We start from the raw sequence: 26,578 nt of genomic DNA on the forward strand, positions 1-26,578 counted from the left end.
ACGGAAACAGCGTAGCTCGCATTCTGCGCTACTTCCGTAACTGCTATTCACTGCTAAGGGAGTTACGGAAAAAGTGTAGCTCAGCGAGCTACGCTGTTTTCGTAACTCCCGACCATAAAGTCAGGAAGTGGCCGAGAGTCAGCGATAGCAGACATAGCTAGAACAGGGTTTAGGGGGCCTCGTTCTAGATATAGGTGCGGGTGCCAGAGGTGGGACCCGCATCTATCTGACATTTATGACATATCCTATGGATATGTCATAAACGTCCCTCGTGGGAAAACCCCTTTAAGTCCACAAACTATTTAAGATGAGTTAAAGTGAAATATGGGCAGTATCGCCGAACATCAGTCACTGACCTTACACTTGTGGCTGGAAGGATGCAAATGTCCTCAAAACAAAGAAATACCAGAAGAGTTAAAGGGGTTTTCCCATCAGAGACATTTATGACATATCCACAGGATATGTCATAAATGTCAGATAGATCTATCTCTGGAATGGGGTTCACTAAACCCCGTTCTAGCTTCTTGTGCTCACGCTGCCTCTCGGCCACTTACTGATTACATGGTCGGGAGCTATGCTGTTTCCGTAAGTCCCATAGAACTGAATAGTAATTATGGAAACAGCGTAGCTCGCATGCTACGTTGCTTTCGTAACTGGCATTCACTAGTATGGGAGTTAGGGAAACAGCGTAGCTCAGGGTGTTACGCTGTTTCCGTAACTCCTGACCATGTAATCAGGAAGTGGCTGAGAGTCAGTGGGACCCGCATCTATCTGACATTTCCGTCATGGGAAAACCCCTTTAAGGCTTTTATATCTTCACAGTGAGAATCAACTCCAGATTAATGCAAAGAGTCATATATGTACATGATGTTTGGTTGTCCGCATACTTTTGCCTGTGTAGCAGTGGCATAACTACCACTGTAGCAGCCATAGCGGCTGCTAAGGGGCCCGTGGCATGAGGGTGTTGCCCGTCGGCATGGCCCCCCCATGCCTGGTGGCGCCACTTGCAGCTGTTATGGCTGCTACAGCAGTAGCAATGCCACATTCAATAGTATCTGCGTCTTTAGAACGCAGATACTGTTGAACACTATGGCAGAACAGGCAGGTATCTTCCTGTTCTACCATTTACTAGGCTATAGGCCACGTTCGGCCTGCAGCCTGTCAGGTGCAGAGACAGGATCCCTGCGCAGGCTGGCGTGATGACGTCACTGTATCACGCCGGCCTACGCAAGGATCCCGTCGGGGTTGATGCTTTGGAGCAGCTATGTTAGTCACGGAAACGGGGCCTAGGTGAGTATGACTTTTTTTTTTGGCCACTATCTACAGTGGGGGTTGTTTGGCAATATCTACAAGAAGGAGGTGGGGGCTGTATGGCACTATCTGCTATCTGCACGGGGGGTTGTATGGCACTATCTACAAGGGGGAGGTGGGGGTGCTATCTACAGGGGGGCTGTATGGTGCTATCTACAGGGGGGGGCTGTATGGCGCTATCTACAAGGTGGCTATATGGCATTATTTACAAGGGGGAAGTGGGGGGGCACTATCTACAGGAGTGGCTGTATGGCACTATCTACTCGGGGGAGGGGCTGTATGGCTCTATCTACAAGGGGTGCTGTATGGTGCTTTCTATGGGGGGCTGTGTGGCGCTATCTACAGGGGGGCTGTATGGTGCTACCTACAGGGGGGTTGTTTGGCACTATCTACAAGGTGGAGGTGGGGGGCTGTATGGCGCTATCTACTAGGGGGCTGTATTGCGCTATCTACAGGGGGGCTGTATGGCACTATCTACAGGCGGCTGTATGGCACTATCTACAGGCGGCTGTATGGCACGATCTACAAGGGGGAGGTGGGGGTGCTATCTACAGGGGGGCTGTATGGCACTATCTACAGGGTGGGCTATATGGCGCTATCTACAGGGGGGCTGTATGGCACTATCTACATTGGGGGCTGTATGGCGCTATCTACAAGGCGGCTGTATGGCGCTATCTACAGGGCGGCTGTATGGTGCTATCTACTGGGTGAGCTGTATGGCACTATCTACAGGGGGCTGTATGGCACCATCTACAAGGGAGGCTGTATGGCACTATCTACAAGGGGGGTTGTTTGGCACTATCTACAAGGGGGAGGTGGGGGGCTGTATGGCACTTTCTACAGAGGGGGCTGTATGGCGCTATCTACGGGGGGTGTATGGCGCTATCTACAGGGGGCTGTATGGCGCTATCTACAGGGGGCTGTATGGTGCGATCTACAGGGGGGTTGTTTGGCACTATCTACAAGGGGGAGGTGGGGGGCTGCATGGCACCTTTCTACAGGGGGGACTGTATGGCACTTTCTACAGGGGGGCTTTATGGCAGTATCTACAAGGGGGGGCTGTATGGCACTATCTACAAGGGCAGTATGGCGCTATCTACAGAGGGGCTATATGGCATTATTTACAAGGGGGAGGTGGGGGGCGCTATCTACAGGGGAGGCTGTATGGCGCTATCTACAGGGGGACTGTATGGCGCCATCTACAGGGGAGGCTGTATGGCGCCATCTACAGGGGGACTGTATGGCACTATCTACTGGGGGGGCTGTATGGCACTATCTACTGGGGGGGTTGTATGGCACTATCTACAGTGGGCTGTATGGCTCTATCTACAGGGGGCTGTATGGCGCTATCTACAGGGGGGCTGTGTTGTTTTATCTACAGGGGGGTCGTTTGGCACTATCTACAAGGGGGAGGTGGTGGGGGCTGTATGGCACTTTCTACAGGGGGGGGCTGTATGATACTATCTATAATGGGGCTGTATGGCACTATCTACAAGGGGGGGCTGTATGGTGCTATCTACAGGGGGGCTGTATGGTACTATAATCAGGGGGGTTGTTTGCCACGATTTACAAGGGGCATGTGGGTGGGTTGTATGGCACTTTCTACGAAGGTTGGCTGTATGGCACTATCTACAAGGGGGGCTGTATGGCGCTATCTACAGGGCGGCTATATGGTGCTATCTACAGGGGGTGTAGGGCGCTATCTACAAGGGGGCTGTATGGTGCTCTCTGCAGGGGGGCTGTATGGCGCTGTCCACAGGGGGGCTGTATGGCGCTATCTACAGGGGGGGGCTGTATGGCGCTGTCTACCAGGGGTTGTTTGACACTATCTACAAGGGGGAGGTAGGGGGGCTGTATGGCACTATCTACAAAGGGGGCTGTATGGCGCTATCTACAACGGGGGCTGTATGGCGCTATCTAAAGGGCGGCTGTATGGCGCTATGTACAGGGGGCTGTATGGTGCTATTTACTGGGTGGGCTGTATGGCACTATCTACAGGGGGCTGTATGGCACTATCTACAGGAGGGGCTGTATGGCACAATCTACAAGGGGGGTTGTTTGGCACTATCTACAAGGGGAAGGTGGGGGGCTGTATGGCACTTTCTACGGGGAGCTGTATGGCGCTATCTACAGGGGGCTGTATGGCGCTATCTCCAGGAGGCTGCATGGCGCTATCTACAGGGGGGCTGTATGGTACGATCTACAGGGGGGTTGTTTGGCATTATCTACAGGGGGGAGGTGGGGGGGTGGCTGTATGGCACTTTCTACAGGGCTGGCTTTATGGCACTATCTACAAGGGGGGCTGTATGGCGCTATATACAGGTAGCTGTAAGGCGCTATCTACAAGGGGCTGTATGGCGCTATCTACAGGGGGGCTGAATGGTGCTATTTACAGGTGGGGTTATTTGGCAGGGGGAGGTCGGGGGGACTGTATAGCACTTTCTACAGGGGGTGGCTGTCTGGCACTCTCTACAAGGGGGGCTGTATCTACAGAGGGGCAATATGGCATTATTTACAAGGGGGAGGTGGGGGCGCTATCTGCATGGGAGGCTGTATGGCGCTATCTACAGGGGGGCTGTATGGCACTATCTACTGGGGGGCTGTATGGCACTATCTACAGGGGGCTGTATGGCATTAGCTACAGGGGGCTGTATGACAGAATCTACGGGGGGGGCAGTATGGCACTATCTACAGGGGGGCACTCCCGAGAAGGGGGGGTTGTGTGTCGCACACAGGGGAGGGGGGACCCAGTCAAAAGTTTGCTATGGGGCCCAGTATTTCCTAGTTACGCCCCTGCTGTGTAGTATACTATGGAATTGCTGTGTATTAAGTTCCCTTATAGGATCACCAAAATTAAACATACACTAAATAGGCACACCTATCCAAATTCATGGCACCTTTCCATTGATAATAGATCCTGTGTTGAGTTTTCACTACTCTGACTTTTCAGGTTAAAGCTTTGCTTGCTGAAAGTATTAACCGTCCCAGAAAAGGAACAGATGCTGGAGACCACCCCCCAATCACACCAATGCGTTCAGCAACAGAGGCAGAGCTTGGTAACTATTTGTTCCTGAGATTGATATATACATTTTTCCTTTTTTTTTAAGATGGGTTTCTTAAAACCTTATTTTGTGTTTTTATATCTACCCTTGAAATCTATTTTATTTTTTCAATCCAATTAAAAAATTCTGTGATGCTTAATTTCTTCATATATTTTTATAGCGGTCAGAGTTCCATTTTTACGTTACAGAGCTCCAAATCCTCTGGATAGACATAAATAATACAATTCTGGCCACCTGCAGCCACTATTAGGGGAGGCTTAATGCATATACCGTAAGTTATACATCAAGCTCTATAGTAAAAATAATATGCAGTAAGGTCATGTGAATTTTATAATTTAGATGGGTTTTTCCAGTCCTAAGAAATTGATGTCCTATCTTTAGGTGCATCGGCAATTCACAGTACGAGCAGATAAGAAATGAAGGGGAAGCAGCGCTCGCACAAGCGCCTTCAAAACAGCTGATCGATGGGGGGTGCCGGGAGTCGGCGCCAACTGATCAGATATTGATGGCCTATCCTGAGGATAGGCTATCAATTTCTTAGGACTGGAAAACCCCTTTAACAATATCTATGAAGGGGAGTAGTGGGGCTCTGTATCAGAAAAAGGTTTCCCACTTCTGTAAAGCTATATCATACAATTACTTAGTATAGAATGTTGGACCTAATAACTAAATGGTGATAAAAAGCGCACATTCACTTTAAGGTTGCTACATGAATTTCGAGATACTACTTTCTGATTTGTATCATTCTGACTACTATGGAGCCTAGTAACAAACATTATCAGGATCTCTACATCTACTTTTAGGTTTTCCATTTTTCCTAATATTTAACAATGTGTGTGATGTTGTAAGGCCCCATGCACACGACTGTAAAAATCTACGTAAGTCCGTCTACTTTGTCCCACAGTATTTTTGTAAATATTTCAACTGAGCTTACATGTTAATGTCAGCCAAACAATCACTCAGGTTACGGTTATCCTATGTCCATTCCAGCTTTTTTTACTGCAACTCTATCCCCGAAAACATATTTGGAACCAGTTTCAGCTTTGACCATTTTCCATAAGGCTCCATGCACACGACCGTATTTTCATCTATCAGTAAATACTGTCCGTAAATACTGATCCGTAGGCATCCGTATTTCATCCGTATTTACGGAAGGGTGTCCGTTAATACGGTCCGTATTGCATCCATATTCCATTCGTATATATGGATCCGTAAAAAAAAAGAGGGAGGCTGCAAATGATGTAATCGGAATGTTGCGTAACAACGCTTCCGTAAATACGGACGGTTTACGGATGCACATCCATAACCGTCCATATTTACGGAAGCTTCCATAGACTTTTATGGGAGAGTCTTTGCCGTAATTACTGACAAGAATAGGACATGTTCTATAATTTTTTCAGCACGGACACCTATCAGTAAAAATACTGAAATGTGTTCATGGCCAATAGAAATGAATTGGTCCGTAATTACTGATGAAGAATACGGTCATGTGCATGGAGCCTAAGGCTTCATGCACACGAGCGTACCCGTAATTACAACCCGTAATTACGGCCGCGGACAGCCGGCCGTTTTTACGAGCCGTGCTCCCATTATAAAGTATAGGAGCACGGTCCGTAAAATGGAAAAATAGGACATGTCCTATTTTTTTCTGCAGCTTTCTACGGTACGGACACCCTCCCGTAGACATACGGGAAGGTGTCCTTCGGCCATAGAAATGAATGGGCCCGTAATTACGGCCGATTTTACGGTCGTGTGCATGGGGCCTAATCAAGATCATTCTCCATTCTACGAACACCTTCAGGAAAATCAGTCTTACTATACATACTGAAATAATAAACTTTCTGCTGTCACATTGGACAACAAGACCTAGATTGGAGTCTTAGGTCACAATACTTTAGGCCCCATGCACACGACCGTGCCCGCGATTGCGGGCACGGCCGGCCGCCGACTGCCACCCGCATTTTCGGGCAAAATGCAGAAGAACGGACATGTTCCATAATTTTCGGAACATTTTTACGACACGGACACTCATCCGTAGCGCTACGGAAAGGTGTCCGCATTCAATGAAAGTGAATGGGTCCATTTTTGCGGTCCGTAAAAACAGAGTTTTTTTACGGTCGTGTGCATGGGGCCTCAAGCGGACTCACTTCAGACTCTCCTTCATTAACAACAAAATAGTGATATCCACTCATCAATCATTGTCTTATTTCTCTAACTCATGTAACAAGGTACATGTAACTTTCCATACTTTCATAATTAAATTTCCTTTTCTTTTTCGTTAAGGTGGTGATGCGTGGAGACTATATGAGTATATAACCCGACATTTCATTGCTACCATCAGTTATGACTGCAAATATCTCCAGACAACTATTTCTTTCAGTGTAGGCTGTGAGAGATTTACATCCACTTGCAAGGAAGTTATTTCTCTTGGTGAGTAATCGGCAAAAATATAGTTGTGCAGAATAAAAATATAAGTTTTTAAAAGTCTTTTTTTATTAATTATTTTTAATGGCTGTGTCTATTGCTGCAGTATATGGAAAGAAATAAAGGTAACAGATTTCCTTGACAGTGTTGAGTTGTTCCTAACACTTATGTGCAACATACAACAGTATTTATTATAAAGTATGGCTGGGAATATTACTTCATTCTTGGCATTTTAAGAATACTGGATTTATTTTGAGATGATTTTAAAACACAATTCAAATTCCGTCGGTTTTCTAAACTGGTTTGATTTCCTGGGCTATATAGGAAACTTTTTTTTTAATGTTTTTTTGCGTATATTAAGTATATTACAATGTTTGTTTTTGCCACAAATCCAAATGGTTTGATATACAGAATGAATATCCAATCTTTGCTAAAATAAATGTGACACAATTTGTGCAGATTCAGATAAAGCTTTTCTATTAGGTTTTGCAACTGTTTTCCACCCCCCTGGTAATAATAAGTCTCATTAAAGGTGTTCTTGCAGGAGAATATTCTTACCAAACCCAAGCTAGAGGCTCTGGATCTTTTAAAGTATAATATTTAAATGGGTTTTCCCAAAATCATAAATAATCACCTATCAACAGGATAGCTGCTAATTTTATGATCTCTAGGGATCCCACCGCTAGGACTCCCACCAATCATTAGAACGGGGCTCCCGTACCCCCAGAGCCTTCTCACTTCTCTACTGCAGTGAGTAGGACATTGAATGGAGCGGCAGTCGATCATGCGCCCTGCCGCTCCATTCAATGTCCATGGGAATGATGGAAATATCCGAGTACAACGCTATTATGTTTTCGCTATTCTCATAAAAATGAATAGAGCAGTGGGTGCATGCTCGACTGCCGCTCCATTCAAGCTTCTCCTTACTGAGGAGAGTGTATTGAGGAGGATCTGGGTGTTCGGGACCCCCAGCGATGAAAAAATTATCACCTATGCTGTGGATAAGGGATAATTTATGATTTTTGTGAATACCCCTTTTAAAGATGATTTTCATCCGAAATGCAAAATTGGCCATATATTAGTAAACTATGTGCCGAGTGTATATTTTTGTAAACCCTAAAAATGTATTGAAACGTATAGCACACGTACAGAAAGGGTCAAACTTAGACCAAAATAGCATCCGTTTGGTCTATGTTCGTCATGGTTTATGTTTTTTGAAAGTACTGAAAAGCATAGTCTGCTACGCTATTCTGTATTTCTCAAAAAGGATATACGCGCCGTAATGTTTTTTTTAAGCATTGATCTCAAAGGACGACGTATGCAAACGTAATGCTATACGTTGGTATCTGATTACAAACAATAAATCTATCCGTTTTTGTTTTTTTTCTATCAGCGTTCACTTACGGTAAAAAACTGACAGAAACGTTTACCGACGTAGGAGTATACCCTAAACGTACACGCTATAAAAAAAACAGACTTAAGCAGAAAATGGTACACGTTTGTATATGTTTTCAATGGTCCACGTTTTTATAAAAAAAAGTATACACTCGGCGGATAGCACAAACGCGATGTGAATGGGGCCTAAATCAGAAGTTTAACCCGTTAGTGACCGCCAATACACCTTTTAACGGCGGCCACTAACGGGCTTTATTCTGATGCATATGCCTTTTTACGGCACTGCATCAGTATGAGTAAACAGAGCAGGGAGTGTCAAATCTCCCTGCTCTCAGCTGCCAGAGGCAGCTGAGGGCTGGGAGCGTCCCTGCTCTGCCGGGTGAGATCGATATAAGTATCAATCTCACATGTTTAACCCCTCAGATGCGGTGCGCAATAGCGAGCACCGCATCTGAGTGGTTTTGGAGAGAGGGACGGAGCTCCCTCTCTCTCCCACCGACACCCGGCGATAAGATCGCCGAGTGTCTGTGTCTTCTATGGCAGCCGGGGGCCTAATAAAGGCCCCCAGGTCTGCCTGTCATGAATGCCTGCTAGATCATGCCTCTGGCATGACCTAGCAGATGCCTGCCCGTTTTAAACGGACAGGCAGTAATACACTGCAATACAAAAGTATTGCAGTGTATTATAATAGCGATCGCAGAATCGCATATTATAGTCCCCTAGTGGGACTAGTAAAAAAGTTAAAAAAAAGTTTAATAAAGTTAATTTAAAAAAAAATGAAAAACCCGCCTTTTCCCCTTACAAACTCCTTTACTATTAAAAAAACAAAATAAATGAAAAAAGTTACGCATATTTGGTATCGCCGCGTCCGTAACGACCCCGACTATAAATCTATTACATTATTTAACCCGCACGATGAACGCCGTAAAAAATTTAATAAAAAACTATGGGAAAATTGCTGTTTTCTGTGAATCCTGACTTTAAAAAAATGTTATAAAAAGTGATCAAAAAGTCGCATCTACTCCAAAATGGTACCAATAAAAACGACAAGTCTTCCCGCAAAAAAAAAGCCCTCATATAACTGCATCGGCGGAACAATAAAAACGTTACGGCTCTTCAAACATGGAGACACAAAAACAAATAATTTTGAAAAAAAAGCGTTTTTACTGTGTAAAAGTAGTAAAACATACAAAAACTATACAAATTTGGTATCGTTGCAATCGTAACAACCCGCTGAATAAAGTACAATATAGTGTCTGTGTACTGCCAGAAGCTGGGTGGTAACGAAGAGAAGTGGATGATGCTGATTCGTCAGCATCATACACTTCTATTCACAACGCCCAGCTAGTAAAACAAGTAAAAACGGCCAGATGTACACACATAATACACGCCCAGTTGGACATAACTTTAAACACGCCCAGTTGTACATAAGAAAGGCTCATTTGCATAAATATAAAAATGGTCATAACTTGGCCAAAAATGCTTGTTTTTAAAAAAAACAAAAAAACTTTACTGTTATCTACATTGCAGCGCCGATCTGCTGCAATAGGAGATGGGGGTTTGAAAATCTGGTGACAGACCCTCTTTAAAGGGCTAGTATTTAGTGGGATTCACTAGCTCGTGTCACCCACTCATACTACCTCCTTTATTGGGGTCACTAGGGTTATGCCTAGCTCCCCCACATATTCTTTGTATAATGCTTATCTATTTGCCTTTCTACTAAGTGTGTGTGTACGCGGTGATTCACGACACAATGTATTGTAAATAAAGCTTTATTATTATCACAAATCACACTAAGATATAAAACACAAAATACACAACACAGTAAATATATGTATATATATATATAGCAACAAAAGAAAACAGCAGCACTCACTAGAGAAGATGCACAGGTGCCAAGCAAGCCATGCAAGGACTAGGTAGTATATAAAAGTAGAGATCTTGCAGCACTCAAAGTGGTGAAAATAAAGTGGTTTATTCAGCCAACAAACAGCAACGTTTCTGTCCAACAATAGGACCTTTATCAAGCATGATTGATAAAGGTCCTATTGTTGGACAGAAACGTTGCTGTTTGTTGGCTGAATAAACCACTTTATTTTCACCACTTTGAGTGCTGCAAGATCTCTACTTTTGTATATATATATATATATATATATATATATATATATGTATATATATATATATATATATTCACGGGATAATATCAGTATACCGCAATACACATAATAACTTAATATGAATTAGGTATACTAATACTACATGCGACACAGTACTAGTACAATACACGCGGCACAGTACTAGTACAATATATTACAATACCATACTAACAGTACTCAATCCTATGCTACTACCCACCCACTTACCTAAACATGCATATAAAATACAGTACGCTTATGCTTTGATCTATGTCCCACCCCCACCTGACTCTAACTGTCCCTGTAACTAAGGGGTTAATCTTGTACACAAAAAGTGGTGTAGGGAAAGAGAGTTGCAGCTGTATGGCAGTGAAAGGGTTACAGTAGGGAGGTTTTGGTAGTGTAGGGTTAATACAGCTTCTGCTGTATTTGTGAATGTGCAGGGTTAGGGGAGGTTTAATGGTAAAACCAATGTGCAGGTAGTGTAGGTTTAATGTGCAGGGCTATCAGAGGTGAATATACCAGGGGACCAGGGGAAATGCTCGTGTATAGGGGGAGAGAAAGAGTTAAGTACAGCTGCTGGAGCACATGTAGAGGGCGAGGACACTTAGTGGTGATCCGGAGGGAGCAGGAAGTCCTTCATTGGTGGTGGTAGGGAAGCAAGAGAGAGCTCAGCAGGCCTGCCTGTCTTTTTAAACCCTCTCCGTGCACTTCTGTATGACATTACTGTGCTAAACTCATTCTCGGTCAGGGGCATATGTATTAAAACAACCCTATATCTGATGGGACAATAGATACATATACTTGGTGGTCACTCGAACCTTTGAATACTAATATATGGAACTTTTTCCTGTTTGGGTGCTTTAAAGTATTGGTTCATCTTCGATGAACCTAAATATATAAGGTAATTTGCTAGTATATACTTATCAAAATGAGGTGTTAAGTGTTGTGATAATAGAGCAGAACAATCTTATGGTAGCTACATAAGGCAGATAAGGAGGCTTTCAAGTGATACATATGATGTTTGTTCGCTGGAAACAATAGTTTAAAAGAAATAAAAATCTGACGGATCATCTAGAAAATGTATTGGCCCTGTATGAACATTTTCTTTGCCGGAAGACAGTTGTAATGAAATCATTGTGTATTATGGAACATTTAACCCCTTTAGGACACAGCCTGTTTTGGCCTTGTGGACACAGATGATTTTTTCAAATCTCACATGTGTCACTTTATGTGGTAATAACTCCGGAACGCTTTTACCTATCCAAGCGATTCTGAGATTGTTTTCTCGTGACATATTGTACTTTATGTTAGTGAAAAAGTTTGGCCGATAAATTCAATATTTATTTGTGAAAAACTTCACATTTTAGCAAAAATTAACATTTTTCTAAATTTAAATGTGTTAGCTTGTAAAACCGATAGTAATACCACACAAAATAGTTACTAGTTAACATCCTCCATATGTCTACTTTATGTTTGCATAATTTTTTTTCACGTACTTTTATTTTTCTAGGACGTTACAAGGCTTAGAACTTTAGCAGCAATTTCTCATATTTTCAAGAAAATTTCAATAGGCCATTTTTTCAGAGACCAGTTCAGTTCTGAAGTGGCTTTGAGGGCCTTCTATATTAGAAAGTCCCCATAAATCACCCCATTTTGAAAACTGCACCCCTCAAGGTATACAAAACCACATTCAGAAAGTATTTGAACCCTTTAGGTGTTTCACAGGAATTAAGGCAAAGTAGAGGTGAAATTTACAAATTTCATTTTTTTTGCCGAAATTCATTTGTAATAAAAAAAAAACCTGTAACACAGAAGGTTTTACAAGAGAAATGCAACTCAATATTTATTGCCCAGATTCTGCAGATTTTAGAAATATCCCACATATGGCCCTAGTGCGGTAATGGACCGAAACACCGGCCTCAGAAGCAAAGGAGCACCCAGTGGATTTTGGGGCCTCCTTTTTTTTAGGAATATATTTTAGGCACCATGTCAGGTTTGAGGAGGTCTTGTGGTACCTAAACAGTCGAAACCCCCCAAAAGTGACCCCCATTTTGGAAACTACACCCCTCAAGGCATTTTTCTAGGGGTATAGTTAGCATTTTGACCCCACAGTTTTTTTTACAAGGAATAAAGGAGAAAAAGCAATTTCTCCCGATTACGGCAATACCCCATATGTGGTCGTAAACTGATGTTTGGACCCACAGCAGGGCTCAGGAGGGAAGGAGCGCCTTTTGGATTTTGGAGCGCAGATTTTGCTTGATTGGTTTTCAGTGCCATGTCGGGTTTGCAACGCCCCGGAGGGACCAAAACAGTGGAAACCCCCCAAAAGTGACCCCATTTTGGAAACTACACCCCTCAAGGAATTTTTCTAGTGGTATAGTGAGCATTTTGACTCCACAGGATCTTTTTTAGAGCTAAGGTGACCAAAAAACAACGATTTTGGCGCTTTAAATTCTTTATTTCTTACAGCGTTCACCGTGCGCAATAAATTACGTTTTACTTTATTCTGCGGGTCGGTACGATTACGCCGATACCATATGTGTATAGGTTTTTTTTACATTTTGCAGCGTTTGCACAATAAAATTAAGTTTCTATAAAATAATTTATTTTCTGAGACATGCTATTCTGAGCCGTAACTTTTTTATTTTTTCATCCAAAAAGCTGTGGGAGGTCTTGTTTTTTGCGGGACGAGTTGTAGTTTTTATTGGTACCATTTTGGGGTAAATGCGACTTTTTGATCACTTTTTATTCTGTATCTTGGGAGGGGTGGTGACCAAAAAATAGCGATGCTGACATAGTGTTCCGTTTATTTGGTTTGCGGCGTTCACCGTGCGGAAAAATTAACATTATAGTTTCATAGTTTGGGTCGTTACGAACACGGTGATACCAAATGTGTACTTTTTTTTTTTAACGGTTTCATTTTTTCCCTATAATAAATGAGTTATTGTAGGAAAACAAAAACTTATTTTTACGCTTTTATAAAACATTTTTATTAACTTTTTACACTTTATTTTTTTGTTTATTAACTTTTCTTTTACTTTTTACACTTTATTTTTTTGACCTGCAGCTCTGATCGCTGCTAGAATACATTACACTACCTTGGTAGTGTGACGTATTCCAACTGTCACTCTGACAGTTGGTCTACGAGGATCAGCAGAGGCTGATCCTCATAGGCTTCTGTACATGGCAGACCCGGAGGCCGTTGCCTGGCCTCCGGATGCCATCACAAGCATCAGCAGCCCCCACGATTGCATGGGGGCTGCTGATGTTCTACAAACCACCTACATGCGGAGATCGCAATCGAGCCCAGCATGTAACGGGTTAATTGCCGAAATCAGCGGCGATGAGCCGCTGATCGGCAACACTGGAGTGTCAGCTGTCGGGGACAGCTGATCTCCAAGTTCCCGATGCACACCTTGTCGCCGACAGTGTGCATCGGGAACGACACAGTGACTTCCTGTCACTCTGACAGGAAGCCTATCAGGACCAGCCGAAGGTTGGTCCTGATGGTTTTTCGTCCATGGCAGACACGGATTTCGGACCGGGGTCTGCCGATATGTTAGAAACCCCCAAAATTCAGCGATTGCAACCGATCGCCGAATTTAAGGGGTTAATGCGCCGAAATCAGCGGCAAAGGACCGCTGGCCGGCAAGAGTGGAGTGTCAGCTGTCGGCGACAGCTGACCTCCTGGTTCCCGGTGCACACTGTCGCCGACAGTGTGCACCGGGAAAAACTCAGTAACTGTACGTCGTCGTGCGGGAAGTAACCTCCCGCGACAACGTACAGTTACTTCCTCGTGCGGGTAGGGGTTAATTTCCACAAGATTACATAGGACACAGGAATTTGCTTACAAATGGTCCAAATGGCTTGCTTTTAGTGGTTTACAGCTCCCCTCATAGATAGATAGATGGCGACCTTATAGAAGTTTATTAGGGTTCACATGTACATTTCAAAATCCTAGAGCAGGGATTTTATGTTTGTTTTTATTTATTTTCAAATATTGGATGTTTGCAAAACAGCTAAATTATATTTGTGGAGGTTTAGCTTAATGTCTATGCGACTTTAATATTCTGGTTACATTAATAATTATTGATACTATGTTTATTTCATTTTGTATCCAGTGTGTTTTCAATGCATGTATGTGTACATCGATCTTTGCATTGATTTTACATTTTTATGCTTTTGGTGATCTCCTAAGGCCTCATGCACACGAACGTATTTTTTTCCTCCCGTAAATACTGGTGTAAATACGGGTCCTTAGTCACACGTATTCGACCCATATTGCACCAGTATTTACGGACCCGTACCCGTAAATACGGGTCCGGTGTCACCAGTATTCCACCCATATTTACGGGCACGTATTCGCTGCAAAATTGTACTGTACTAATCGGCAGCCCCTTTTCTCTATCAGTGCAGGATAGAGAGAAGGGGCAGCCCTTTCCGCAGTAAAAGTAAAAGAAATTCATACTTACCCGGCCGTTGTCTTGGGGACGCGTCCCTCTTTCGATATCCTGCCCGACTTCCCTGGATGACGTGGCATTCCATGTGACCGCTGCAGCCTGTGATTGGACTGGAGGAAGAAGCAGGGAGTTCTGGGTAAGTATGAACGTCTTTTTTTTTTTTTTTTTTTTTTTTTAACAGGTTGATCTATATTGTGATCGGTAGTCACTGTCCCGGATGCTGAAAGAGTTACTGCCGATCGTTTAACTCTTTCAGCACCCTAGACTTCTATGGGCCTGCCTGTGCCATTATTACGGCCTGAAATAGGACTTGTTCTATATTTTTCAACGGCACGGGCACCTTCCCGTAAGCATACGGGGAGGCCCGTAATTACGGGCGTTTTTACGTTCATGTGCATGAGGCCTAACTCTGTAAACTTCAATACGTTCATTGTTTTTGTTTATTGTTGTATAACTTTGAAAACCTTCAATAAAAATTTTTTGTCTAGAAATCATTGTGTTTCTACTGCAGAATCTTCCTGCAGACAAAGGCTGTTTTAGAACGTTCTGCTCACTAACTTTCAGGGCAGGAATCTTGAAGTCCTCTAGCCCCCCTGAGGATTATTGTTGGACCATTCCCGCTTTAAAGAGAGATTAATAATAAGTATATATTTGGGAATTGCTGTTGGATGCAATTCCATGTAAAGGTTGTCAATGTCATATACTATGTTTAGTTTACGTTAAGAATCTTTTTTTTTTTTTTTTAACTTCGAGAGATGGAATGATTTCTTTACTATTTGATTTCAGGGTTTACGGAAATTATGCCTTGGATGGGTATCCCAATGGAGGAAAGTTTTCAGCCATGCGAGAGAGGGGACAAGTTCACTGTGGAAGAGGTAAAGCTTCTGGAAAAGCAGACGTGCCCTCCTGATTATCTTACCGAAGCAGAGCTTATTACACTGATGGAAAAACATGGGATTGGTAGGTAATTCTTTATACAAGTACACACAGACCTAGGAGCATGGAGTACAAAGTGCAATATTTTTGCAAAAATCATGATACAGATCATTTCTGTCAAAATACATAAATTACCAGTTAAAACATTCTTGTATTTGCAAAAATTCTATTGAGTTGTATGGTTTCTGGTGGATGGTTGCAATTACAGCTTTTAACCCATGACAAATCTGCAAGGTTATGCAACATTACACCCCTTCTACCCCAATCACTGCATAACTATGCAGATTTTACATTTAGAAGTTGGGTGACAAACTAGCTATAATGGCAGTTATTAGTGGCTGTCACCTGGAAAACAGTCAGGAATGAAATAACTAATACATGTGTGAATATGTTCCTTAAACACCATAAATCAGACATAACCAGTAAAAGAGGTTAGGTATGTTGTATTTCTTATTTCAAAGTTATGCTAGTATATTACATCTATTAGAGCTGCACGCTGGCTTAGGCTTCGTTCACATCTGCGTTGGGGTCCCGTTCTGACGTTCCGTCTGAGTTTTTCGTCAGAACGGGACCCTGAACAGACACAAACTGACACGAACGTACCAGAGGTTTCCGTTTCCATCACCATTGATTTCAATGGTGACGGATCCGGTGCCCATGGTTTCCATTTGTGTCTGTTGTGCACCGGACCCGTAGTCGACTATGCTATTACTTCGGCAAAACGATGGGTCCGGTGCACAACAGACATAAATGGAAACCATGGGCACCGGATCCGTCACCATTGAAATCAATGGTGATGGAAACGGAAACCTCTGGTTTCCGTTCGTGTCAGTTTGTGTCTGTTCAAGGTCCCGTTCTGACGGAAAGCTCCGACGGAACGTCAGAATGGGACCCCAACGCAGATGTGAACGAAGCCTTAGTAGTTAAAGAGGCTCTGTCACCACATTATAAGTGCCCTATCTCCTACATAAGGAGATCGGCGCTGTAATGTAGGTGACAGCAATGCTTTTTATTTAAAAAAAACGATCCGTTTTCACCACTTTATTAGCGATTTTAGATTTATGCTAATGAGTTGCTTAATGCCCAAGTGGGCGTGTTTTTACTTTAGGCCAAGTGGGCGTTGTACAGGGGAGTGTATGACGCTGACCAATCAGCGGCATGCACTTCTCTATTCATTTAGTCAGCGCATAGGGATCCTTTTAGATCGCTATGTGCTGTCTTATATTAACACATTAATGATACTGAAGTGTTTAGACCGTAAATAGACATTCCACGGGATGTCTATTCACAATCTCTGCACTTCGTTACTGTTTCTGTGGTAGTTACAGCAGAGCAAGCATAATCTCGCGAGATTACGCTGTAGATGACAGGTTACAACGAGATTACGCTTGCTCTGCTGTAACTACCACAGAAACAGTAACAAAGTGCTGGGATTGTGAATAGACATCCCGTGGAATGTCTATTCACTGTCTAAACACTTCAGTATTGTTAATGTGTAAGTATAAGACAGCACATAGTGATCTAAAAGTATCCCTATGCGCTGCCTAAATGAATGGAGAGGAGTGCATGACGCTGATTGGTCAGCGTCATACACTCCTCTGTACAACGCCCACTTGGTCTAAAGTAAAAATACGCCTACTTTGGCATTAAGCAACTCATGAGCATAAATCTAAAATCGCTAATAAACGTGGTGAAAATAGATAGTTTTTTTAAATAAAAAGCATTACTGTCACCTACATTATAGCGCCCATCTCCTTATGTAGGAGACAGGGCACTTATAATGTGATGACAGAGCCTTTTTAAGGTTACTGTTTTGCACTGCATCTTTAGCCTTTCATCCAGTTAGGCCTGTTGCAAATAGGACCTACCTTGCAAGTGACATGATGACGTCACCTGCTGGTGAGATTAAGGAGTCAGGGAGGCACGAAGGGCAAAACTTCTAAACAAGAGTACAAGGAGCTATTAGCATACTGTAATGTTTTAATTGCATGTAACAAATATAAAAATGTTACCCTTTTAGGTACGGATGCAAGTATACCAGTGCACATCAACAATATCTGTCAGCGCAATTATGTAACAGTAGAAAGTGGCCGCAGACTGAAGCCTACCAGTTTGGGCATTGTTTTAGTACATGGCTATTACAAGATAGGTAAGTACAATAAACGTTACTGCAATGACGAGTATACTGTGGTTGTTGCAGGAGGATGTTGACTCCTAAAGATAATTGCTTTCAATATTCATCACAATCCAATATTATGGAAAAAGCACACACAATAGGTGGCTATTCATTCCAGATTGTCCAAATGTATATTCCAACCACGCGTATACAGTCTAGTAGTATAAACAGGTACCAGCCAGGAAAGATTTTAAAGCATAACGACTAATTGATTCAGCCTAAGAAACAAATTCCAACAGCGTAAAAAAAAATGTTGACTCAGAGAACAGCAATTTTTGCTCCATCCCTTTCGTTAAAAAGATTGTCCCATGATTAAATTTTAATTTACTCTGCTGGGTCTTGCAAATCATAACAAATTTTACAATTGGAAACATTTGAAAAAAAATGCTCCTTTGTCTAGATCCTTTTACATACTTGTTATGGCGCCCCCTGGTGTTCTTTTGATTTTTTCTTAGAAAAACCACCTAATGTGTTGAATGCTGATGAGAAAAAGTCTGCTTCTAGCGTGCAGATTATTTTTGGCTGGTCTGCACAATAGCAGGAATCACTCCGCCACCCATGTACAAGATGATTCAGGCAGTGGGAATGAGTTACTGGGCGCGTGTGACCTACGGCACAGGACACATTGCGTGGATGTTCTGAGAGGGAACCAAAGATCACCAGGGGGGCCATAACAAGTTTCTAATTGCATTATCTAAAGACCGGAATGTTTTTAGTGACTCAAATGGAAAAAGTGTCATTTTTTGCAGTATCTAAGGCTTTGCTAACACGGAGTGTATTTGACACCTTTTTGATGCATTTTACGCGCCGAAAAACGCATGAAAAATTGTCATGCTTTTAAGCTTCCCATTGATATCAATGTGAAAATGCATTGTAGTGCATAAGACGTTTTTTTTTTACACGTGCGTGTTTAAAAAAACTCTATTGCTTGGTAGTTAATAAAATAGCTTTGAAGACAAATTTCTATGTGATGAAGACAAAATTCTATGTGATGGACCTGACAGAATAGTCCAAATTTTCCTACAGTGAAATTAAAAAAATGCCTAAAAAAACCTGAAAAGTTTTATGTATTTACCTCCTTCGCTATGAAACCCCTAAATAAAATCTTGTCAAACCAATTAACTTCAGAAGTCACATCCTTAGTTGAATAATCAAAGTGTCACATGATGTCAGTATAAATACACCTGTTCGGAAAGACCCCTGAGTCTACAACATGAAGACCAAGGGGCTCTCCAAATAGGTCAGAGACAAAGTTGTGGAGAAGTATAGATTAGGGTTGGGTTCTAAAATAATATCCCAAACAAACCTGACAGAAGATCGCCCACCAAAACTCACAGACCCGGCAAAGAGGACTATAATCAGAGATGCAGCAAAGACACCAACGATAAGACTGAAGGAGCTCCAAAGATCCACCGTGGAGATGGAAGTATCTTTCCATAGGACCACTATAAGCCGTACACTCCACAGAGTGGGACTTAATGGAAGAGTGGCCAGAAAAAAAGCCACTGCTTAAAGAAAAGTATAAGAAAACAGCACGTGGCAGACTCCCCCAGCACATGGAAGAAGGTTCTCTGGTCAGATGAGACTAAAATTTAACTTTTCACCCATTTTGGGAAACGCTATATGTGGCGCAAACCCAACACCTCCCATCACCCCAAGAACACCATTCCCACAGGGAAGCATTCCCACAGGGAAGCATGGTGGTGGCAGGATAATGCCGTGGGGTTGTTTTTCATCGGCATAGACTGGAAAACTGGTCAGGATTTCAGAAAAGATGGATGACCGTAAATAAAGGGCAATACTTGAGGAAAACCTGTTTCAGTCTGCCAGAGATTTGAGACTGGGATGGAAGTTCACCTTCCAGCAGGACATTGACCCTAAACGCTAAACCTACACTGGACTAGATGTGCTGAGCTATACCCCAAGAGACTTGCATTTCTAATTGCTTCAAAAGGTGGTTCCACAGAGTATTGACATTCAGGGGGTGAATACTTATGCACTTTAAGGTTATCTTTTTTCTTTTTGTCATAATCATTGTTTGTTTTACATTAAAAAATATTTTGTACCTTCAAAGTGGTAGTCATGTTGTGTAAATTAAATGGTACAGACACCCCCTCTTCCCGAAGAAAAAACACCAAGGCAAGTAAATAATTTTGCCAGGCACTGTGTAAAAGCTTTTGGATTTTTGTATAAAAAAAATAATAATTATTTACCAAAACAATGTATTTGGATAAATCTCATTCGCTGTGTGGCACATGTGCCCAAAACGTCTTACTGACATCTTACTGCTGGACGTTCTCTTTGCATCTTTTAAGGTCTCAACCTCTGTAACAGCCAAACTTCTGTAATAGCCAAACTTCTGGATTTTACAGCATATTTGTTTTTCACTAAATGTTTCACTGTTTGGTTCCTATTCTTAGATGCTGAGCTGGTTTTACCCACTATACGCAGTGCAGTTGAAAAGCAACTTAATCTGATATCTCAGGGGAAGGTAAATTTCCATCAAGTCTTGGAACACACGCTGGATATCTTCAAGAGGAAGTTTCACTATTTTGTAGATTCTATCGCAGGTGAGCTTTTAGCTTTCTATAAACTGGTTTATTTGGAAATCCTGACCAAAAGTATATATACCATATCCATGGGATATTATATAAATGTCTGATTAGGGGAGGGTCCCACCTCTTGGACCCCCACCTATTAGGAGAACAGGGATCTGCCACTGCCAGTCTTGAATTGCAAAAATTGGGGTTCCCTGAAGGTGGTATTTTATGGAATGTTTTGTGAATATAACATAATTTTTGGGAGTCAATACCCTTTTAACTAGGTTGTTTTTACAATGAATCCTAAGTTTGTTGCGCTTTTTCCTAAGGTATGGATGAGTTAATGGAAGTATCCTTCTCACCTCTGGCTGCCACTGGCAAACCACTGTCTCGCTGTGGAAAATGTCATCGTTTCATGAAGTATATCCAGGTATGTATGAAATTATATATTGTCATTGTTTATAGTTATGCCTTTATATGTGTGAAATAGGAATTTCAAAGAAAAATTGTCTACATACATGTCTACTGTAGTCAGTAAGGTGTAAAATGATGACCATACTGCTCATATTATTTCTGTAACACAAAAATCTGCATAATTGCTATTTTAACCCCTTAATGACCGGGCCTGAAAAGACCTTAATGACCAGCTCAATTTTTTTGTTTTTGCCTCTCTGCGTTTCAGCAGCCATAACTTTTTTATTTTTTCATTGACGTGGCTGTATTAGGCCGTGTTTTATGCGAGAGAAATAGTATTTTTTTTTTCACACAGTTTGGGGGTATGTGGTTTATGTGCAGGGTAATGAACATACAGACAAGCAGTAGAAGACTGACTAAGGGCTGAGCATTTAATTGAATTCAGTCTTCTACTGCTTGTCTGTATGTTCATTACCCTGCACATAAACCAATCACGTTCTCCGAATATTCACAGCGCAACCAATCTGAAAGTTTACAGTGCTTGGGAATAAGTGACTGGGGTAGAAGAGGATGGAGGCGCAGCTTTATATAGTGGATCGGGTTCCCCAGCAGCATTTAAAAAAAAAACAGGATCCTGACCTGTCCACAGAGTTTAAGGCAGCACAGAGTATTTCAGGAGCCGCGTTCTGCTCCCGTAGGTAAACGGGGTAGCAGCACTGCGAAGACCGCACGGAGAATTCACCGGCGGTCAGGATAGAACGTAGTAGCTAGATGAGGGGAACACACCCAGCTGCTAAGTGAGACACAGCAGGGCGCGCTTCCAACACAACCGTGCGGTTAGCTATACAGCTGACGGCTGTCAGCCGTGCAGTAGGATCTTGTGCGGAGTGGTGACTTGCCAATCATGTGAAGGTGTTATTGAGGACAGGAGTGGAGGAGAGGTAACAGACTGAGAGCTACGTAATGGTAAGAGCAGAGTTCACAGCAGCACAGAATATTTCAGGAGAGGAGCGTGCAGATGTTGAGGAGTGTATGATGCTGACTGGTCACGGATTGGTCAGCGTCATACACATAAACACGCCCAGTTAAAAACACAATACACGCCCAGTTGGACATAACGAAAAAAGAACGCCCAGTTGTCCATTTCAAAGCTCATTTGCATAAATATAAAATTGCTCATAACTTGGCCAAAAATGAACGTTTTTTTAAAAAAAAAAAAAACGTTGCTGTTATCTACATTGAAGCGCCGATCACACGCAATAGGAGATAGGGGTTTGAGAATCTGGTGACAGAACCTCTTTAAGCACCTGCACCGCCTGACGTCAAAAGACAGTGGGCGGTCGGGAAGGTGTTAATTGTTATTTTATTTTAGTATTGCCTTTGTTTACAGTATGTTGCCAGTTTAAGAGTAACTTTACTTTCAGAAAACTTTTGATATGTCACTGCACTCTTGGCTGTGATCGTCTCTCCTTGTTAGGCTGAAGACGGCTCACATAGAACATCTATGTCGCCTGTCTTCAGCCTAACGAGTAGAGTTGATCACAGTCGAAGGTGCTGAGCGCTTCTGCACCTCCGTTTCAGCGTTGATGGGGGTCTTTCCTCTTCTCCCCCATCCCCCAAGGGTGACTTCACACGCGCCATATTTTACTGCAGAAATTTTTGCAACTAAAAAACTGTTTATTCATCTGGATGGGGTTGTTTTTTTATGCAGCAGGTGCATGGATTTCTGCAAGTTCCAGTTACATGAATAGAACTGATTTTCATTTGAGACAATTTCTGCAACAAAATCTGCCGTGTTTGACTGCACCTTAACTGTTCACTTACTCTGAATTAACTGCTTTTTCCATCTTCTGAAAAGGAGACGGAATGAGGGATCAGGTTACAGCTGCCCATAGAAGTCTATGGAGGGGGGAGGAGGAAGCAGGAGCAGAGTGAGATAGAGGCAGAGAGACACACAGATGCTGCAGAAGCTTCCAGTAAGTGTTGTATCTCCCCCTAGTGCTCAGTTTACAGCTACACTGCTCATTACTGCTGTTTGATCTCACCCCAATGTTGGATTCTCAGCTACACTGCTCATTACTGCTGTATAATCTACTCCATGCTGCATCTTCTATATGTGTGATAGATAGAGATAGGAGAGCAGGATTCTCCTCCTTTATGTGTGCTGTGTATAGAAGACATGATAGCAGTTAGGCTCCACCCACTAGCTCAGAGAAAACTGAGAATTAGAGATAGAGCTCGCAGAGGGGAAAACTTCTAAATAATGCAGAATACAAGTCATATAAAGACCAAAAATAATGTTATTCCTCATGTACACGCATATGACAGCTTGTTCTGAAAAGTCTCCTGAAAGGTTTGGTGCGCTTAACCCCTTCCTGCACCTTGACGTAACTGCACGTCAAGGTGAGCAGTAACTTCGCGCACCTTGACGTGCAGTTACGTCTGTACTTTGACAGTTAACCGCCGCATTCCCTGTTTCGGCAGTTAACCCCTCAGATGCGGCGTTCGATTACGATCGTCGCATTTAAGGTGTTTAGCGCAGATCGGCAGCCATCTTGTGAAATCACGGGGGCTGGCGATGGTACCCATGACAACCGGACGCCAGACAATGGCTTCTGGGCAGCCATGTACAGAAGCCTATGAGGACCAGCCTCCGGCTGGTCCTCATAGGCTTCCTGTCAGAGTGACTGTCACAATGACAGAATACATTACACTACGTAGGTAGTGTAATGTACTCTAGCAGCAGCAGCAAGTAATGTACTCTAGCAGCAAGTCTAAATGTCCCCTAGTGGAACAAGTAAAAAAAAAAAGATGATAAAAATGTTTTATAAAACTTTAAAAATAAAAGTTATAAGTTACATAAACAAAAAATGATTTTTTTCCTATAATAAGACTTTTATTATAGGAAAAAAATTAACACGTTAAAAAAGTACACATATTTGGTATCACCGCGTTCGTAACGACCCAAACTATGAAACTATAATGTTATTTTTCCCACACGGTGAACACTGCAAAAAAAAAGTAAAAAACAATGCCAGAATCTATATTTTTTGGTCACCACCCCTCCCAAAATATACAATAAAAAGTGATCAAAAAGTCGCATGTATGCCAAAATAGTACCAATAAAAACTACAACCCGTCCCACAAAAAACAAGCCCTTACACTTCTTTTTTGACTGAAAAATAAAAAAGTTACGGCTCTCAGAATATGGTGACACAAAAAATTATTATTTTATAAAAAAGTGATTTTTATTGCGCAAACGCTACAAAACTATATACATATGGTATCGCCGTAATCGTATCGACCTGCAGCATAAAGTAAAATTGTCATTTATAGCCCAGGGTGAACGCCATAAAAAAAAAAAGAATAAAAAACATATAGTCAGAATTGATGGTTTTTAGTCCCCTTTCTTGCCAAAAAAGGGAATAAAAAGTGATTAAAAAAAAATCACATGTACCCCAAAATGGTACCAATGAAAAATACAGATTGTTCCGCAACAAATAAGCCCTCACACAACTCCAGTGGAGAAAAAATAAAGAGGTTCCGGCTCTCAGAATATAGCGATGCAAAATGTGTAGTGTCCAATGTGCCCTGATGTACTCCGCACAGCTTACATATGCCCCCACATTATAAACTGAAATACCAGTAAAACGCCAAACATAACTACTACCAAGCTAAATCTGCGCTCCAAAAGCCAAATGGCGCTCCCTCTCTTATGAGCCCTACAGCGTGCCCAAACAGCAGTTTACGTCCACAGATATGGCATCGCCATACCCGGGAGGACCCGATTAATATTTTATGAGGTATTTGTCTTCAGTGGCACAAACTGGGCACAACATATTGTGCACTAAAATGGCATATCAGTGGAAAATTTTAATTTTGACTCCTCACCACCCATTGCGCATTAACCCCTTCGTGCACTACGACTTAATAGCATGTCGTGGTGCGGGGGGTGATGTATGGAGCGGGCTCATGTGCTGAGCCCGCGCCATATGCTGCAGGTGTCAGCTGTGTATTACAGCGGACACCTGGGACTAACGGACAGGAACAGCGATTAAAAATGACAATATTCTGCAATACATTAGCAATCTAATGAAAAAAATTAAATAAATAGTCCAAAAGAAAACCCTTTTCCCAGTTTTTTCGCTAAAGCAATGTAAAAAATAAAAATATACACAAAATTGGTATCGCTGCGTCCGTAAAAGTCTGAACTATTACAATATACCGTTATTTAACGTGCACGGTGGACGCCGTAAATAATAAAGAATTTAAAACGCCTAAATCGCTGTTTTTTGGTCACCTTAGCTCTAAAAAAAAATGTTAAGAAAAAGTGCTCAAAAAGTTGTGCATACCAAAAAATGGTACAAATAAAAACTACAGTAGGTCCCGCAAGAAATAAGCCCTCAGATGTCTCTATTGATGGAAAAATAAAATGTTATGGCTCTTGAAAGGCGGGGAGTGAAAAACGAAAATAAAAAAGCAAAAAATGGATCAGTCCAGAAAGGGATAATTAGTTTCTAATAAAAAAACATTTATGACCACATGTGGGGTATAGCCGTACTCGGGAGAAATTGCTTTTGAAATGTTGGGATTCTTTTTCTTCCTTTCTTCTTTGTGAAAATTAAAAAATTCATCATTTTAGTGGAAATAATGTAGATTTTCATTTTCACGGCCTAATTCTAATAAATTCTGCAAAAGGCCTGTGGGGTCAAAATGCTTACTATACCCCTAGATATATTCCTTAAGTGGTGTTGTTTCCCACATGGGGTCACTTTTGGGGGGTTTCCACTGTTTTGGTACGTCAGGGGATTTGCAAATGCGACATGACACCCGAAAACTATTCCAACTATATTTGAGCTACAAAAGCCAAACAGCGCTCCTTCCCTTCTAAGCCCCGCTGTGTGTCCAAACAGCAGTTTATTACCACTTATGGGGTATTTACGTAATCGGGAGAAATTGCTTTACAAATTCTGGGTGTTATTTCTCCTTTATTCCTTGTAAAAATAAAAAAATTCTATGTTTTTTCAGAAAAAAAGTAGATTTTCATCTTCACAGAGTAATTCAAATACATTTAGGGTATGTGCACACGATAGCAGGCATTTACGTGTGAAAAGACAGACTGTTTTCAAGAGAAAACAGCTGCCTTGTTTCAGACGTAAATGCTCCTCCTCGCATTTTGCGAGGCTTCTCTGACAGCCGTAAATTTTGAGCTGTGCTTCATTGAGTTCAATGAAGAACGGCTCAAATTACGTCTGAAAGAAGTGTCCTGCACTTCTTTTGACGAGGCTGTATTTTTACGCGTCGTCGTTTGACAGCTGTCAAACGACGACGCGTAAATGACAGGTCGTCTGCACAGTACGTCGGCAAACCCATTCAAATGAATGGGCAGATGTTTGCCGACGTATTGTAGCCCTATTTTCAGACGTAAAACGAGGCATAATACGCCTCGTTTACGTCTGAAAATAGGTTGTGTGAACCCAGCCTTAGCAAAAAAACTGTGCGGTCAAAACGCTAACTATACCCCTAGATAAATTCCTTGAGGGGTGTAGTTTCCAAAATGGGGTCGCTTTTTTTTAATTTTTTTTTACTGTTTTGGCCCCACAAGACCTCTTCAAACCTGACATGGTGCTTAAAATATATTAAAAAAAGAGGAGGCCCCAAAATCCTCTAGGTGCTCCTTTGCTTCTGAGGCCGGTGTTTCAGTCCATTAGCACACTAGGGT

At 42.2% G+C, this 26,578-nt stretch overlaps 1 protein-coding gene across 2 annotated transcripts in view; it reads left to right on the forward strand.

Moving 5' to 3' along the window:
* TOP3B (DNA topoisomerase III beta) overlaps positions 1 to 26,578 on the forward strand; it is a 76,922-nt gene that overhangs the window by 43,381 nt on the left and 6,963 nt on the right. For both annotated transcript variants that reach the window (XM_075832330.1, XM_075832334.1), the window contains exons 11-16: positions 4,262 to 4,367; positions 6,657 to 6,803; positions 15,577 to 15,750; positions 17,747 to 17,875; positions 20,323 to 20,472; positions 20,772 to 20,872. In XM_075832330.1, the coding sequence (XP_075688445.1) occupies positions 4,262 to 4,367; positions 6,657 to 6,803; positions 15,577 to 15,750; positions 17,747 to 17,875; positions 20,323 to 20,472; positions 20,772 to 20,872 (807 nt within the window). The remainder of the gene's footprint in view (positions 1 to 4,261; positions 4,368 to 6,656; positions 6,804 to 15,576; positions 15,751 to 17,746; positions 17,876 to 20,322; positions 20,473 to 20,771; positions 20,873 to 26,578) is intronic.

This window comes from Rhinoderma darwinii, chromosome 1 (genome assembly GCF_050947455.1).
Source record: "Rhinoderma darwinii isolate aRhiDar2 chromosome 1, aRhiDar2.hap1, whole genome shotgun sequence".
NCBI lineage: Eukaryota > Metazoa > Chordata > Amphibia > Anura > Rhinodermatidae > Rhinoderma > Rhinoderma darwinii.